Below are 17,934 nucleotides of genomic sequence, written 5' to 3'. Positions count from 1 at the left end.
AGGAAAAAATGTAAGAAAGACCTAAGAATTATTTGTTCATAGTATTAGTCCTGGTGGTTCTTGTGCTCCACCAGACGAATCCGAGGAAGGATCAACGGCAACAGGAACAAAACCATTGGGATTTCTTGCTCCAGCAGAAGGGAGACACAGCACTAAACAAGAGACTGTCGAGCTAACTCTTCAAACAAAGGGAGCTAAGTTTTTATTCCTGTGCAAGAATGGCAAGGGTAGGCTAGAGTCTAGGAATTTTAATTGGCTTTGGGCATATTTTCTAAGGTATTTGTGTGTGTGTGTGTCTGGGGGAGTCCTTCAACCTTGAGGGAGGGGCCCTTCAGTCTGGAGCAAATGTTACATCTTTCCCTATATAATCACCTCCGCCTTGTGATAAGGATGAATTGCTGGAACTGTGGAGAAAACACATGCAGATGGAGAAAAACATAAATCATGCAAGTAACAAGTTCAGGGTCCTTGGAATGTGCTATTTCAATGATGCCTCAAGAGTTTTGTCCTCTTTGTTGTTTGTTCTTGGAGAGTCATGGCAAAGGTATCCTGACTTTAGTGATGCATCTCGTTTTTGGAGATCTATAAGATGGTTTGAGAGTGAGTGAAGAGGGAAAGGAATATACTGTGCTCTTAATAGCTAACAAGCCATAAGTTAGTCCCTGGAATTCATTTGTTCCTGTGGGGCTCTGATGATCTCATTCCCTCCCCTCTCAAAGTTTTTACCACTTAACCTTAAGGGATGCTACTTTCCATGGGGGATCCCTGACTATACCTCAGTATTTAGGCTTCTGAAAGGGAAAGAAAGCTTTTTATGGGGCGGGGGGCATGCTGGGGATTGAGTCCAGAGCCCTGTGCATGCTAAACACATGTTCTACCACTGAGTTACATCCCCAGCTGAGAAACCATTTCAGAAATCAATGTTTGTATTCAGAAAGGTGCTTGTAACACCTGGATTCCATTTTACATTGGTATTAAAACATTTTAACAGTTAAAAAATAAAATAATTTTCATAGCAAAATTTACCACTCATTAAAAAGTAGTGATATTCTCTACCCCAGAATTTCCTACTTGACCTCTACAGATTTTTCTGGAAGCTTGCAGGGGAGGGTTATGCACCCAGAGATGATTAGAAACAAAGAGGAGATGTTGAGTGCAAATGAATGATAGAGAAAGCCTGTTAGATCTCAAAGTATTATACAGATTTTACCTAATGAACCCACACAAGGCCAGGCACAGTAGCGCACATCTGTAATTCTAGCTTCTCAGGAGGTTGAGGCAGGAGGCTGAGGCAGTTTGAGACCAGACTGAGCAACTTAGCAATACACAATCTCAAAATAAACATTTTTGTAAAAAAGGAATGGGTCGTATTCTCAGAGGTAGAACACTCCTGGGTTCAATCTCTGGTATCAAATAAATAAATGAATGAATAAATAAATGTAAAACCCTACATAAGGCATTGAGGAGATGGAAATAATGAGAGGCTTTATCAGTAATGAACTAATGATAGAATCAAAAGCTCTAAGGTAGTCCATGGGAGGATGAATGTACAGACAGACAATTGCCAGACTGAACGTAAAAATAGAACTCTGACCCACATGCAGCAACCAGCCCAGGAAATCGACCTTTTATCCACAATAAGCAACCCAGGAAGGCAGCCTGCTAGAAACCAGACTTGCTGGAAGCTATTTTGGCAACTCTAGTGACAAATCAGAAAGCCAAACCATAACTTCTACAACAATCAATGCCAAATGGCCAGGCTTGGCTCATAACTGACAGCTTCCCTAATTTGGGTCCCCACTTCCACCTTCAGACAAATATATACCTCGAGCCAATCATGTAGTGGCCCCACATCTAGTCAGCCACCTCTAGCTCCCCCAGGCCAACAGCCTCCAATCAGGGCCACCTGAGCCATCCTTCTTACCCACTATAAAGCTCTCCCACTACCAGTGGCTGACTTCCCTGGGTGGCAGGCTCAGAACACAATGCCTTTGCTTTTCTCTTTTGCTTGTTCTTGGTTTATTTCCACGGCTGTTCATATTAAGGGGGCTAGTCTGGGTTCCCAGGTTCTGGAGGGGAGACTCCATGCAAGGTTTACAGCTCCTCTACTCCTCTTCACCAAACACCTTCCCATCACATTTATTTTCATTCACAATAGTGAACTTAGTGACCACCTGCTAGTCCTATAATGGATTAGTAAAAGCAAGCCCCTCCTTCCTCTTCCAAATCCAGAGTTCCTAGGACACAGAACTTACAAGTTCACCTTATCTTCAAAAGAAAATAACTAGCTAGCTCCAGTCATAATTTGAAAATTATGAACTTGATTTCTAGTAATTTCACAATACATATTAAAAGATTTCTGTTTGACTCAACTAGGAACCCCACACAGGATTTTGGTTTTGTTTTGGTTTTTTTGGGGGGAGGGTGCCAGGGATTGAACCCACTTAACCACTGAGCCACATCACCAGCCTTTTTTTTTTTTTTAATGAGATAGGATCTTGCTAAGTTGCTGAGGCTCGCTTTGAACTCCTCCTACCTCAGCCTCCCTCACCCCTGAGATTACAGGTGTGCACCACTGCACCCAGCCAAACAGGATAATTATTAGAATATCCTGGGCAGGAATTAGGAATTTGCATATTAGAAAGGCCTCTAAGAGAATTCTGAGGCTGTTACAATGTGATAGGTTGCTCAAAAGAATCTGTAGCATTTTGAGATTCATCTGGGCATTTTGTACAGTTACACTGCACACCCTACTGGGAGCAATATGACATTCCAAACCAATTCATGCTATACTTCCATCTAAATGGTAGGTTGGAAGAATTGACTACAGTCCTTTCACAGTGTCCCAGAGCCCCCAACATTTCCTTCAGAAATTCTCAAATCCCTCTACTTTGCACACAGTAGGTATGCTTTTACTAAATAAATGAAGTGGGACAAGTACAGCCCTTAGGATATAGAGGGATCTATATTTTAAAGTAAATTCTTCTTCCAGAAAAGTTGAACTGAAAGAAGTAGAGAGTAGAATGACGGTTATAAGAGGCTGGGGTGACCCGGGGGGATGGGGTGGGAGAGTATGGCGAATTGTTGGTCAAAGGGTACAAGGTTTCTTGGGCCAAAGTGTGTGGCTCTGTGGTAAAGTGTTTGCCTAGTATGCATGAAGCCCTGAATTTGATCCCAAGAAACACAAAAGGACACAATGTTGTAGATAGACAAGAAGAATGAGTTTTGAAATCTACTGCACAGCAGGGTGACTATAGTCAATCACACCATACTGCATATGAGTGAATTTCAGATGTCTCATCATGAAAAATAAGCAAGATGACAGGTATGTTAATTACCTTGATCTAATCATTCCACATTGTACGCACATGAAAATACCACATGGTGCCCCACATATGTATTCAATTGTGATTCCTTTTTAAAATTATAATTAGTGCATATTAATTGTACAAAATTATGGTTTTATTTGTAGCATTTTCATACAGACATGTATGCTTTTTCAATTAAAATAATTTTTATAAAATGATACAATATAAAAAAGAATATGTTATCTTTAGTATTTTATACTTATTGAATGTTCCAATGATAATATTTTAGATAGTGTTAAATAAAATATCAGTAAAAAAAATAGGTTCCTCTGTTTCGTTTCCATTAACATTTTCATCAGTGAAGTCAAAGCCTGAATAATGCCAGAAACTCAGCTAAATAATTTTCTGCACCAATGAGTTCTGAAAATTCCATTCTTTGACCATCTTCTGTATTTTTAATTAAAACACTATTGAACTTGAGAAAAATGTGCAACACAATGAAGCATGTTGGTCTGGAAGTTCTCTGTGGGTATCGGATGACTTCTCACCACCTCTGAGCCCGCCAAATACTAATAGATTAAAACAAACCATGCTTAAGTCAGTTACCACTTCACACCAAAGACAATGTTCAGGTTTTAATATCATCATGTATTCACTGCCAATGCATTCCCAATTATTATTTTAGAAACCAAAGCTAGGCAATCACATATTTCCCTACTTAAAAAAAAATAGTCTGGTAATTTCAGATCATGTGGATTCAGTTCTTTCCTCCAAATTCAGTAAGAGGATATTATGGTTTAGATAGGAGGTATCCCCCAAAAGCTCATGTGTGAGACAAAACAAGAACTTTCAGAGGTGAACTGATTGGGTTACAAAAGCCTTAGCCTTATCAATGCATTAATTCACTTGAATGGATTAACTGGGTGGTAACCATAGGCAAGTAGGGTGTGGCTAGAGGAGGTGGATCACTGGGTATGTGCCTTTGAGGTTTATATTTTGCCCTTGTTAAGTAGAGTTTTGTCTCTGTTTCCTGATATCATGCCCTGAACTGCTTCCCTCTACCACACCATTCTATCATGATGTTCTACCTCACCTCTGGCTCAGAGCAATGGAGCTGGCCGTCTATACACTGAGACCTCTGAAACTGAAAAGGCCCCAAATAAGCTTTTCCTCCTTTAATTGTTCTTGTCAGGTCTTTTGGTCACAGTAACAAAAGAAAAGCTAACTAAAACAAGGGATAAAGAGATGTCTTGCCCCACCTTCCTTCTGCACTGTCCACATTGATTCCCTCTCCCATACCCTATGGGAATACCCACAAGATATAGATAAGATATACCAAAGATTATGGCAGGTGGGAGGCAGGGGCTACAGATGAAGATAAGGATGATAAGGAGAGCGCTGGCCAGTTGCCATGCTCCTTGGTGAGCACAAAAGGGTGTTATTCTAGGTCCTACTGGGTCCGGGTGCCATGTTGCTGACCGGCCACTTTCCCACTTCATCCCAATCTCTCCAGGATGGCCACAGGAGGATGACCTTCCTATTGCAGTTTCACTGTCAGGGTCTTGCTGAGGCAAGGGGCTATCACTAAAAGAACAGAACAGATCTACAAAAGGGACATTTCCAAATGCTTCTTCGGTGGTCCCTGCTATCACTCCTCTGAAGAAGTGAAAACTGGACAGGTAAATCAGGGAGAGGAGGAGAAAGGACATTTTGTTGTGCTGGGTATTGCAATGGGGACCATCACCTGCATGGGCAAGAGGGGCATGACCAGGCAGCCTTGGGCTCCTGGCTGGGGCTGGGGCTGGGGCTGGAGCTGGAGGCTACTGTGTGTCCAGCCCTTGCTTTCTCTAACCAAGGGTAGAACTGAAGTTGAAAACTCCAGATTTCCAGAGTCAAATTTCAGTGTTCTCTGAGGGTCATTTCCTGGTCAGTAACTGCTTTGCCTGCCCAGATCTGATGGATTAAAACAAACCATATTTAAATCAGTTACACTTCACCCAAAGACAGCCTTCAAGTTTTGATAGAATCATTTATTGATTACCAGTATATTCCCAATCATTATTTTTGAAATAAAGCTTACCAATCACTCCAAGCTTGGCCGCAAACATCAGTGCGATCCCAATGGGGAGACCAATCACGTAATACCCAATGGCGTTAACAATGGCTCCCACCTTCTGACTTCCAGTTCCCCGCAGAACGCCACCACTCGTACACTGTGGGCAGGTAACATCTCATCAGTGTGAACACTACTGGTGCTTTTGAAAGACTCCCCACCTCCCAAGCATGGACCAGATATTTCATGCCACTCAGACTTAAAAATCCATGAACAAGTGACAATATCCTGCAGAAGGAACCATGACAATAGTACTTCCTACCCTAACTCCTCTTCTCAGTTGAAATTTACCATCATCAGAAGAAACACATAGATCATGAAAGTTCTTAAGGGCACAACACTCACAGCAAGTCCTTCAAAGAGGTGGGACACAGCATAAATTGGGACCACCTGAGCCACCAGAGCAACGATGTCTCTGTTCAGAAAATAAAGCACATGGTGATTAGTGGAACACAAATATGTGGGAAAGGAGAACTACGCAGTTCCCAGGTGGTGGGACTTTGCTCTTGTCTCAGTTCAGCAGCACAGTTCAGCCTTTGTCTTGCAGACATGGCCCACGCATTCCAGCCAATAGCTTCTATTCAGGGACAATGCTACAGGTGCTTGGCCCAAAGAAGAAGCAAACTGCATGTTGTAGGACATGACTTTTTTTTTTCCCAATGCTGGAGATCCAACTCAGGATCTTGCACATGCTGGGCAAGTGTTTTACCACTAAGCTATACCCCCAGTTCTATCTTATAATTTTTAGAGGGAAACTCTATCTTATAATTTTTAGGGGGAAATTCTATTTATATATATAATTGCTAAATAAAAGCAGCAAATGTAATTGAATGTAGTTGACCACATAAACCAATTCAATGACTTGGTACTCCACTGCCTGCAAAAACTAAAGCTTACATTTTACCGTCATCCTTCTAAAATGATTCCTTAGACCAGGCACTATGGCGTACCCCTGTATTCCCAGCTACTCAGGAGGCTGAGGCAGAAGGATCCTAAGTTCAAAGCCAGCCTGGGCAACTTAGCAAACCCCTAATGCAAAAAAATAAAAAGAATAAGAAAAGAAAGTGGTTGGGGCTGTGGCTCAGCGGTAGAGTGCTTGTCCAGCACATGCGAGGCCCTGGGTTCAATCCTCAACCCACATAAAAATAAAGGTATTTTAAAAATGTAAATATATATATATATATATATATATATATATATAAAGAAAGAAAGAAAGAAAAAACTGAGTATGTTGGTGCACAACCGTAATCCTAGTGACTTGGTGGGCTCTCAGGTAGGAGGATTACAAGTTCGAGGCCAGCTTCAGCAATATAATGAGGCTCTAAGCAATTTAGCAAGATCTTGTCTCAAAATAAAAAGTAAAAAGGGTTAGGAATGTAACTCAGTAGTAAAGCCCCCACCCCTGAATTTTGGTCCCCCAGCACCAAAATAAATTTTAAAAGTAAATAAATAAAATTTAAAAATTTTAAAGTGGATGCTGAAGATGTGTCTCAGAGGCAGAACACTTCTAGGTTCAATCCCACAGTGGATAAAGCATTACAGAGTTAAGAGTTAAGGTGCTCTCTATCGGAGCTGAAGGTATAGTTCAGTGGTACAGCACCTACCCAGCATGTGTGAGGCTATGAGTTTGATCCCCAGCATCACCAAAAAATGAACAAAAAAGTACTTTCTATGGAACCAAGGTTAGTAAAGTTTTATAGCCATAGATACATTCTGCAGAATTATCCTTAGATCCTACAAAGAAGCTTTAATTTCTAATGCTAGAATAGATGATTCCGCCCCCCCCCCCGCCCAAGAGAAAGAGGAGTCACTTGGGATCTAACTCAAGTGCTCTTTACCACTAAGTTACATCCTTTTTTTAAAATTTAATTTATTTATTTATTTATTTTTGAAATATTGTCTCAGCTAAATTGCTGAGACTGGTCCCGAACTTGTGATCCTCCTGAGTCACTGGAATGACAGGCATGTGCCAACGTGCCCCCTAGAGAGACAGATTCAAAAGCCCACATGTGACAGGAAGCAAGAAAAATTCTATCACTGACCTAGGGAGGCAAGAAATCCATCATACCCTTCAGTGGTCTGGTCACAAATAAGCCCATATTAATGCATGACAATAAATATTTGTTAAATGAATGAATAAATGAACAAGATGATCACTTCCTCAGAAAGGACAGGAACATAGTTCATTTATTAAAATTTAATGTCTGAATAGGGAAAATTTGCAGATGATTAAAGAAATCAAACAACAGGAAAAGGAGAGTGAGAAGCCTTATGGCCACAGTCTTCCAATCCACCCCATTACTACCCTGTCCTCCCAGGTAACAATTTTTTCTACTTTGTGTATTTGTCCAGTTTTAATGAAAATATGAGCAAATACAAATGGATATTCTTAATTTCTGTACACTATCACTTCACAAAAAGCATTCTGTACATGATCTGCATCTTGCCGTTTCCACCTCTCATCTTCACCTTTCCTATTCTACCAAAAATACATTATTTTCACAGTGTTGTTCAATTCTTGCCTACTAATACTTTATTTTGGATTTTTATTTCTTTTTCTTTTGGGTGCTGGGGAATGAATCCAGGGTGCTGTGAAGCCTAAGCTTGCACATCCAAGGAGCACACCCTGGCTCTTTATTTTGAATTTTTAAATCCATATTAATAAGTAAGAATGGTTTGATTTTCTTTTTTTTAATGTGCAAATTTTGTCAGATTCTGGAGCCACTTTTATGTTTGCTTCATAAACAGAATGCTGAAATTCCATTTTTCTGTGCTGAGGAATAGTTTAAACATGACTGGAATTTTATCTATATTTTAAAGACTGGATAAAATTCTCCTTTGGGACCCTCTGGAACTAATGCTTTTTTGGCATTTTAAATTATTGTCTCTTATTTCTCATAAGGAAATCACCATGTTTAGACTTTCAATCCCTTTTTGGGGTAATTTTTTAATGTCTATATTTTTCTAGTTGTTGATGAACCTTTATTTTATTTTATATGTGGTGCTGAAAATCAAACCCAGTGCCTCACACATGCTAAGCAAGTGCTCTACTACTGAGCCATAACCCCTGCTCTTCTTGAGTAAATTTTGATCAATTATTTTCTCAGAGAATTGTCTATTTCTTCCAGTTCTTAAAAATTCTCTTGCAAAAATAAAAACGTGCAAACTGATTTCTCTCATGGATTTTTTTTTTTTAAAAAAAGATGATGATTTGCAGTAATTCACTCGTCTCTTACTGTGTAGAGGGACTTTCTCCTTCTCTCTCTCCTGAGGCTAAACAGGCCCTGCTTCATTTATATCAATGATTTTGCTCATTTCAGTTGCTTCTTGGCTCCTTAGTGACAGCAACACATTCTGAGAAACACTATTGTTCGCCATTGTGCGAACATCTCAGAATGAACAAATTTACCTATTAAACTGACATTCTAGAATATAAACAGGTTTCACATCTAATCAGTAGAGTTTCTGATCTTGCAACCTGATGGTGAACCCTACTACACACCTTGGTTAAATAGTGTGTGTGTGTGTGTGTGTGTGTGTGTGTGTGTGTGTGTGCAGTATAGCCTATTACACCTATGGCTCCTAGGGCCATGATAAAGAAAACAGTATGAGAAAAGAATGCAATCAAGAGAAGCAGGGCCTAGGTGGTGCATGGGGCTCTGCTGACATAATACTGCTTCGTGGGAAACCTTTATAAGGAGGAGTGCACTCCAAAATAATGGTTAAAAGTGCAGTGTGATAAATACATAAACCAATAATATAAAGTCAGTTATTATAGTTATCAAGTATTATGTAATATAGATCAAGTTATTATGTAATATATACATGTTCATGTTATACTTTTATACAAGTGGCAGAGCATTACCACAAACATGTGAGTGGTGACAGCTGTGGCATCGAGAGGCCATAGAACAGGTATCTTCAGCTCTTTTATAATCTGATGGGTCATGTATTCAGTCCATCATTGACCAAAATGTCATTATGTTGCACATGATGGTATTTTGATATTTGCGTTTCCTGTGTCTCCTAATCTCAAAGATACAGTTTTTAAGTCTTTTTTTTTTTTCATCCTTTTTCCTGCTCTGTGTGGTTTTCAGAAGTGGACAGAATGCAATCCCCCACATTCCCAATGGAACCATCAGTCTAGCCTATATTTCCAGTAAAGTTAATTCTGATTCCCTTTGAGAAAAATGAGAACTATTTGTGATTGCCTTCCTTACTCATTCCAAAATGGAAAATCTGTAATACAGTGGCAGAGGATGAAAAAAAAAACTATCTGGATATAAAAGATAAATATCTGAAGAGTAAACTGAAAGTTTGCTCTGCCCACTCCAATGGCTTTTTGAAACCATGGAGCAAAAACCAATTTGCCATTTGGAATTGCTAACAAGGGATCCCAAATAAGAAGTATTCCCATGGTATTTCTGTACAGTTAGAATGTACCAGCTAGTCTCATCAATGAAGAAAGGAAAAATCTGCAAAGCAGAAAGGTATTTATCACACTCCAGAATTCTTCAGCAATCAATCTAATATTGTGATTCCTTTTATCCCCAGCCCTATTTTGTATTTTATTTAGAGACAGGGTCTCACTGAGTTGCTTAGTGCCTTTCCGTTGCCGAGGCTGGTTTTGAACTCATGAACCTCCTACTGCACCCAGCCAATACTGTGATTTCTGAGATAGCTTATGAGTGAAATTTTGACTTCAATCTGATTTGGCAAAAATATTATGCATATTCTATAAACCTGGCAGTTTGGCAGATATAAGATGATTCGTGTCATTGGAGCCAAGATAATTGTTGAGTAGCCCTAATCAGAAATATTATACCAGAAGTGTTCCAGATTATTTTTCAGATTTTAAAATATTTGCATATACATAATGAGACATCTTGGTACGGGACTTAAATTTAAACACGAAATTCATGGATGTTTTTCCTAGTACCTCATACACATAGGCTAAAGGTAATTTTTTTTTTGTACCCTTAACTACTAAGCTACATTCTCAGCCCTTTATATTTTTTGATTTTGGGACAGGGTCTCACTAAGTTGCTTAGGGCCTTACAAATTTGCTGAGGCTGGCCTTGAACTTGTGATCCCCCTGCCAAGGCTTCCAGAGTCACTGGGATTGTAGGCATGTGCTACCACCCCCAGCCTGAAGATAACTTTATGCAATATTTTAGAGTGTCTAGATTTTGCCTGCTAGCTATCACGTGAGGTGAGGTGTAGAATTTTCCACTTGTGGCATCATGCTGGTGCTCCGAAGGTTTCAGACTCTGGAATACATCTGATTTGAATTTTGGAATGCTATAATCACCTGAAAATGTATTCAATAGTAACAAAAAGTATTTTTTTAAAAAAAGACATGACCATTAATATCCATTAAACTGACATTCTAGAATATAAACAGGTTTCACATCTAATCAGTAGAGTTTCTGATCTTGCAAAAGACTCAGACCCATCCTGAGATGCAGCTATCCCAGGCTCCCACCCCCCCACGACAGCAACTCTTTCGCACAGATTTTACCTTTCAAGAAAATCCTGGCACTCACCTGTCAGTAGTGAAAATGTATCCCACGAGGTCCTTACAGCTTAACAGCAGGACACAAAATGTTATAGCAAAGAGCTCTGAAGGTGAGAGGGAAAAAACAGCACAGTGAACAAGGAGGCCCGAAGGACACAGGGGCAGCTGGATTTCATGCACAGAGGCTACAGGCACTATGAGGCTCATGCACGGGGCCAAGGGGTCTAAGCACCTGTGACCAGCAGAGAAACCACAGAGGACTTCTTTGCTTGCTCAATGTTGCCAGCACCCAAAGCATTTCCTACCCGGACGTTGGCAGCCACACTGAAGCCCGCAGGGATCTAAAATGAAAAGGAAGCCTACAACAACAAAACTACAAAATGAGAACAAGAAACAGAGAAGCAAATTGGTGCCTCATATCTCCAAGGCAAAACTTGGTCCTATAAGTTCTGTAACCTAATTTGCAAATGGCCTTGGTCCTGCTGGGATGCCCAGGGCTAATGTGGAACCTGGATCCTCAAGATAATGATGCTCATCACACTCTGGACTTTTCTATGAGTTTCTGAACCTCTGCCAGAGGAGGATCCCACAATCACCAACCTCCTCTGGGTATGGGGGAAGGGGAAGGGGATGAGCTATCCAGAGCCCACGCTAGTGTCTGTTCTGAAAGATCATCGAGGGATTAAGTTTAGAAGACAGAAACTTGGTACCAAAGGAAGCATAAGGAAACCGAATTGGCACTGTAGTTACGAATCAGGATTCTGAAGTCAGACAGCCTGCGTTCAAATCTCTTGTGACCCCGAGCAAGTTACTTCCACCTCTCTAGACCTCTGCTTTGCGATCTCAAGTTACTTCGACTTTCTGGACCTTCATTATTTTATCTGTAAAAAGGCTTCAGTCATGGAACCTACCGGACAGGGATGCTGTGGGTCTTTACTGAGTCCATACCTGCTCACTGCTTAAGACAGCATCTCACAGTTAGTAATTGCTCAATACAATTTAGCATGACTATTATCTATAAATTTTCCACTTGGAAAATATTAATAAAGAAAAAAGATTCATCACTCTATAAAAGTTGCTATATAGTCAGGATAACTAAGGATGGGGTTAAAGAAAATCTAATACACAGATTGAGGAAGGATTGAGAGATGTAAAAGAAATGGAAGTCTTAGTCCCCACCTAAAGCTCACGAAAGGGACAGAGATCTTGCAACAAATGATTTCTTCACCATAAAGGAAGATAATAGGGAAACGGCAGGGAGAAACCTGGCAGGCACCACCTTAACTAAGCAACCCAAATTAACATCACCAATGATAGAACCATCAATATCATTTGCCTCCTGATACAAGGCCCTGAGAAGCACATGGCATTGCTTCTATAATATTCCTGCCAAAAATAGATGTTAGTATGAATCTATTTATGAGAAAATACGTAGAACACACAGTCAAGGAAGACAGAGAAAATCTAAGGATTTGATCGATTTGTTCCAGATTAAAGAACTCTAAAGAGACATGTCACCCTAATGTCAAAGGAAATAAACAGTTATAGAGGAGATTTTTGGGACAATTGGTGGCATTTAATTATGGACCTTGCAGATAAATAATCAGGCAGGTAGGTAGATAAATAGACAGACAGGCAGAGCCAGCAAACGGAGCAAAATGTGAACAGTTGTTGAAGTAGAAATGTAAATTCTTACAAGCCTGTTGGAAAGAATATGCAACACATGCAAAGGATCTGAAATTGTACAGTAAGTGTCACTTGGTACAAATTTAAAAAAACAATGGAGCAAGTACACAGAGAGGTTCATCCTAGGATGTTCATTGAGGTGTCCATTATATACATAGCCAAATGGAGGAGAGAATGTAACCCTAATGCAACAAAAAACTCAAAGCATCTTTGCTGGTTTTAGTCTCTTTCCACATTACAAATGCCCCCTTTCCATCGTGCGTGTGTGTGTGTGTGTGTGTGTGTGTGTGTGTGTGTGTTATGCCGGCGATGGAACCCAGGAACTAGCACGTGCTAGGCAAGCACCCTACCAATGGAGCTTCACCCCCAAACCCTGTCTTTAATTTTATATTTCTAAAGTGATAACTTGCTATAGAAGAGAGTCCTTCAGAATAGGCAATGGATGTTTACCGTAAATCAAAGTCACAGAAAATCCTCAAATGAGTGGAGTTCCTCAAACGAATGGAAATCCTGCTTCCCATTCTTAGGAGGACCCACTATGATTTAGGAGGCTTCAGAACCAAGCAATTGGGCGTGGTAAGTAACTTAGCCTTTATGGCCGTATGCCCTGTTTCTTCTCACCTGGCCCCTCAAGGCACTCCTGTTGTGACAACTGAAAAGATTCTAAATGTGTGAAAATACAATCAAACCTGTCCAACTTGAATTGTGATAGAAACAGAAAGCTAGAAGATTGTTATGATTTGGATATGAGGTGTCTCCCCAAAGCTCCTGTGTAATGCTAGAGGTTATGGGAGCTGTAACCCAATCAGTGGATTAATCCATTTGATGGATTAAGAACTTGAAAAGACTACCACACTGGGAGGTAACTGTAAGCAGCTGGACCATGGCTAGAGAAGGAGGCTCACTGGGAGCATGCCCTTATTAAGGATTATATCTTGTCCCCTGGCTCCCTCTTCTCTTTCTGGTCCCATGAGGCAGCTTTCCTTCATCATGCCCTCTACCATGATGCTCTTGGGCCCAGCGCAATGGAATGGGCTGTGCGTGGACTGAATCCCTGAAACCATGAACCCAAAATAAACTTTTCCTCCTCTAAGTTTTTCTTGTCAGGTTTTTCTTGTCATGGTCACAGCAATGAAAAGCGGACACATAGATCATTTGGAGTTTCTGCCTAACTCCCGCTTCAGCTCACTGGGAAGATCCAGCCATACCATAAGGACCCTCCTGGGCTTCCGGATAACATTCATCAATCATTTCACAAATTACTTACGTCACAAATGCTGTGCCCATCAAAGAACGCCACCTGCAGAATACCAAGCAAGGGGAACACCCTGCATGTCCACATGGTGGCACTCACTTACCATGTACACGATGATGGCTAGCTCGTACACGATGGACTGAGCTCCCAGCTCCACCATGCCAAGGATACCTGGTGAATCAAGAAAGCTGACACCTTGCTTTTGGACCCATCTCCCCAATCCCCTGAACCCTACCCCCTGTTTTCACAAATCACCCCTATACAGACCACTCAGGAAGCTCCCAATCTCGTAGGCCCACCACTCGATGCACAGCATGAGCATGCTTGGGATCGCCAGGCGCAGGAAGGAGGCCCAGTCCTGTAGGCACTCGAGGGACCACCCTGCAGGTACACACACACACACATTTCCAGCATTATCTGGCCAGCGGGCTGGGCAAAGGCTCATCCTCATTCACATTAGAAGACAAAAGGCAGTTGTACCTCCCCATGTAGCTTGATGCAGTTTTCTCCCAAGGATGTAGAGAAAGAGGAGGAGAGCCAGGGTGAACTGAGCAATCATATTGGCCAATGCAGAACCCCTGGAAAAGAAAGTCCCTGTAAGGGCAGGCACCTGTGCTTCACCTTCTCCAAGCCTTCCTCAGTGAGGAGGTAGCAATACCCCCCTCTTGTACTCTCTTCAGCAGGTTCCAAGGTTATCTTCCCCAGGACAGCACATCCCTCCATCCCCAATAGGGTTTTCCAGAGTAGCAGAAGGAGGCTACACAAGGAACAGCAAGTGCCCACCCTTCTTCCCTGGACTCACATCACCCCAAGATGCAGTTGATGGAGAAACAGGTAGTTGGCAAGGGCATTGACAAGGTTAGCGGCAACTCCCGTCAGGATCTGGGGCAGAACAATTCCCTGGAACAAGGAGACAACACGGGCCACACTTACCAAACACTCTCCAGCTAGCCTGCTCAGCTGGGTGTCTACCTCTGGTGTAGCAAGAGGGGTTAACTGGGGTGCAGTATTAGATCCCTGCTACTCCTACCTCCCCACTCTCCCAGTCCCTCCTCTTGCTTCTCTTTCTAAAGCATGAAGTGAAGAGCTCTAACCACAGAGAGACGTACTGGGCAAGAAATGTGGAGAAAGCAGAGAGAAGAGAAATGGCTCATCTCCAAAGGTTCCAGGATGCAGGAGCTGACAGGTTTTTTTTAAAGGCACTTCTATACTGGATGGTGTGTGAAAGTCCAATACTCTCTCAACCAAAATGGGAATTTAGAAAAATCGACCAAAGGAGATCTTGTGAAACTAGTGTTTCTTTCTGGAGGTGTGTGGAACAGACTATATCATAGCTGACTCTGAGAAACAGGGGCAGGAAAAATTTCCAGCCTATTTGGGTATTTCAAATGCAGACTTAGGGGCTAGGGTGTAGCTCAGCGGAGGAGCACTTGCCTAGTATGTTTGAAGCCCTGGATTCAGTCCCTAAGGGAAAAGTAGCAAATCAAATGAAGACTTAGCAAACGGACATAAAATAACATTTTATGGATGTCAAAATCTGTCCTGCCACATAAGGATAGAAGAACAGAATACGTAGGCTGCAAAGACAAGAGGGAACACTATTGCTCCCAAAGTCTCACTGCTCCCATAAACATGTCTTTCTTCTTTTTTTTTTCTTTGAATGACTGCTGCTTTCTTACACACTGAGAAACTTTCTTCTCAAAATCAAAGTCTGTAAGAAATGTTGCTGTTTGAAATGATCTCAGTAAAAAGAAAACATCCCACTCTTCCTTTTGACTTTAACACAAAAGCATCTTTCGGGGTTGAGGGTGAAGCTCAGGGGTAGAGCACTCCCTAGCATGTACAAGACCCTGGGTTCCATGCCCTGCACCATAAAAGGAAAAAGAAAGTAGCTTTAATTTCTACCCCACATGCAGAACTTCACATGAGTCCCTGGATGTAGTGGATTACATCCATCTGCCTCCTACATCCACCATAGCTTTACAGTTTCAGGAGAAAGAGGACCTGGGTCCATGTGACAGTCTAGACTTGATGCTGGTCCTTCACTCAGAGCCCTATTCTGTTCTAAGCCTACCAATCACCGCTTCATTTAAATTTCACCTGAACCCCAGCCTTCTTCAAACTCATATTCTAACTCTTCTTCTTCATCTGATGAGACTCTCCATGACTCCTCTGATTTTTCTCTCAATAGGGATTGGGAAAACCTAACAGGTTCATCTCTGATGGCTCAGGCAGAAGGGGCCAGGACAAGAGTCTTCTTTGACAACCACTTACATAAACCACTTATTTATCAAGAAGCCCCTGGTTAGTTTTTAGCCGGGGAGCTTACGATCAGATTTACATTTGAGTCTGAAGATACAATCAGCATTGTGGTGTCGGATGGACTCAGAGAAAGACTGGCAGCAGGAACACTTAGATTCTACAGAAATGACAGAGAAGAAATGGCAAGAAATGAATTAGGCGGTGGCATAGAGGAGGGGGAGGGGCAGGTAGCACCTATGGGACCAGGTGACTGAGCAGACAGATGTAGGAGGAAGAAAAAAGAAGTTACTGCCGGGCATCGTGGCGCATGCCAGTAATACCAGCGGCTTGGGAGGCTGGGGCAGGAGGATTGCGAGTTCAAAGCCAACCTCAGCAAAAGCAAAATGCTAAGCAACTCAGTGAGACCCTGTCTCTAAATAAAATACAAAATAGAGCTGGGGATGTGGCTCAGTGGTCCAGTGCCCCTGAGTTCAATCCTTGGTACCAAAAAAAAAAAAAAAAAAAAGAAGTTGTTACAGGTGTGACAGAGCCTATGAAAGACAGATTACAAGGAGAGAAAGTGGTGGAGGCCACGGATTGAGATGGTATCCAGGCAGGGGAGGAGCAGGCTTGTGGGCAGGATGAAGAGGTCTTATATGCTACATGCATGGGTCTCCCAAAGACAGCTGGAAATATCACCTGGAGGTCAGAGACAGATGTGGAAGTTATGTGCACACAATACTCAAAGAGGTAGCTCCCTCAGAGAAAGTCACAGGAGACCCAGGGAGGTCACATTGAAGGAGTGCCTAGGCTCCTCTGTTCTCTTCCTCCCCTATGCCCTCTTGCAGATTACAAAATCTCTCCATCACAGCCAGTTGCTTCTTTTTGTTCTACACTCAACTACTGACCAGGCTTCTCACTAGGGAGGGCCCCTGAGAGAGAAATTTTGGGGTAAAGTGCCACTCCCTCCTCTCCGATGGTCCCTCCATCCCACCTGCCCTCTCATTCTATTGAGCTCACCGTGATCACATGTCCTGCTGCTCCCACAAGGCAATGCTTTCTTTCTCATGGACCTTCATCATCCCACCACCTCCATAACTACGTCACCTCTGCTCTGCTAATGAGCTTGTTTCCCACAAACTGAAGCCCTCAGCAGAGAACATGAGGCTCTGCTCCAGTAGCCTCTGGGCCAGCGCCCCCTTCTAACGCCAGCACCCACAGCGTCCCCCAACACTGCAGCCCCACTCTCTGGGGTACCCTTCCCTGGCTTTCTCCTGAGAAACCGCTCCTGCTCACCATCACTCTGTTCACACCTCTGACCCTCCTCGGCTCAGGGCTCCTACTTCTAGATCCCACATATTTCTGAAAAATGGTGTTTTCCTACCGACCGTCCTCACTTGACCAAATTAGGGCCCGAGGTGAAGTCCACCAAGCATGCTGACTTCTGGGTGGTTGGGGATGGAACTCAGTGGTAGAGCATTTGCCCAGCATGCACAAGGCCCTGGGTTCCAGCCTCTCGGTCTAAAGATAGTTTGAGTATATAATCCTAACATTTAAAGATTGGAAAAAATTTTTTATTTTTTTTAATACAGTAATGTTCAATGAGATCATGAAGAAGGTAGGTAACTTACTCCCTTCCTTCTCCTTTCCCTCATCCTTCATGTTCCTCATGCTAGGAAAGCCTGCCCGCCTGCCTGCCTGCCTGTGTGATGGGGATCCACATCCCAGCCCCCATTTACCTGGATTGTTCTAGAAGCAAGTCCATGGTCGTACATCAAACACTGGCATCATGAATCCACACCTACCAAATCAG

The 17,934-nt window shown here is 42.2% G+C and overlaps 1 protein-coding gene across 7 annotated transcripts in view; it reads right to left on the bottom strand.

Moving 5' to 3' along the window:
• Positions 1-17,934, bottom strand: part of Slc47a1 (solute carrier family 47 member 1) — a 38,098-nt gene that overhangs the window by 6,463 nt on the left and 13,701 nt on the right. For 4 of the 7 annotated variants that reach the window (XM_078042991.1, XM_013365773.4, XM_040269618.2 and 1 more), the window contains 9 exons: positions 16,222-16,299; positions 14,683-14,780; positions 14,361-14,458; positions 14,148-14,261; positions 13,984-14,051; positions 11,172-11,280; positions 10,968-11,043; positions 5,767-5,836; positions 5,389-5,521 (listed from right to left, as the gene is read on the bottom strand). In XM_078042991.1, coding sequence (XP_077899117.1) covers positions 5,389-5,521; positions 5,767-5,836; positions 10,968-11,043; positions 11,172-11,280; positions 13,984-14,051; positions 14,148-14,261; positions 14,361-14,458; positions 14,683-14,780; positions 16,222-16,299 — 844 coding nt within the window. Of the gene's footprint in view, positions 1-257; positions 3,878-5,388; positions 5,522-5,766; positions 5,837-10,967; positions 11,044-11,171; positions 11,281-13,983; positions 14,052-14,147; positions 14,262-14,360; positions 14,459-14,682; positions 14,781-16,221; positions 16,300-17,934 lie in introns of those variants that run through there. The other 3 variants (XM_040269622.2, XM_078042990.1, XM_005341493.4) reach the window with 3 other exon arrangements.

Source organism: Ictidomys tridecemlineatus, chromosome 3 (assembly GCF_052094955.1).
Source record: "Ictidomys tridecemlineatus isolate mIctTri1 chromosome 3, mIctTri1.hap1, whole genome shotgun sequence".
Taxonomy (NCBI): Eukaryota; Metazoa; Chordata; class Mammalia; order Rodentia; family Sciuridae; genus Ictidomys; species Ictidomys tridecemlineatus.
This window is presented reverse-complemented; position numbering and strand designations above follow the sequence as displayed.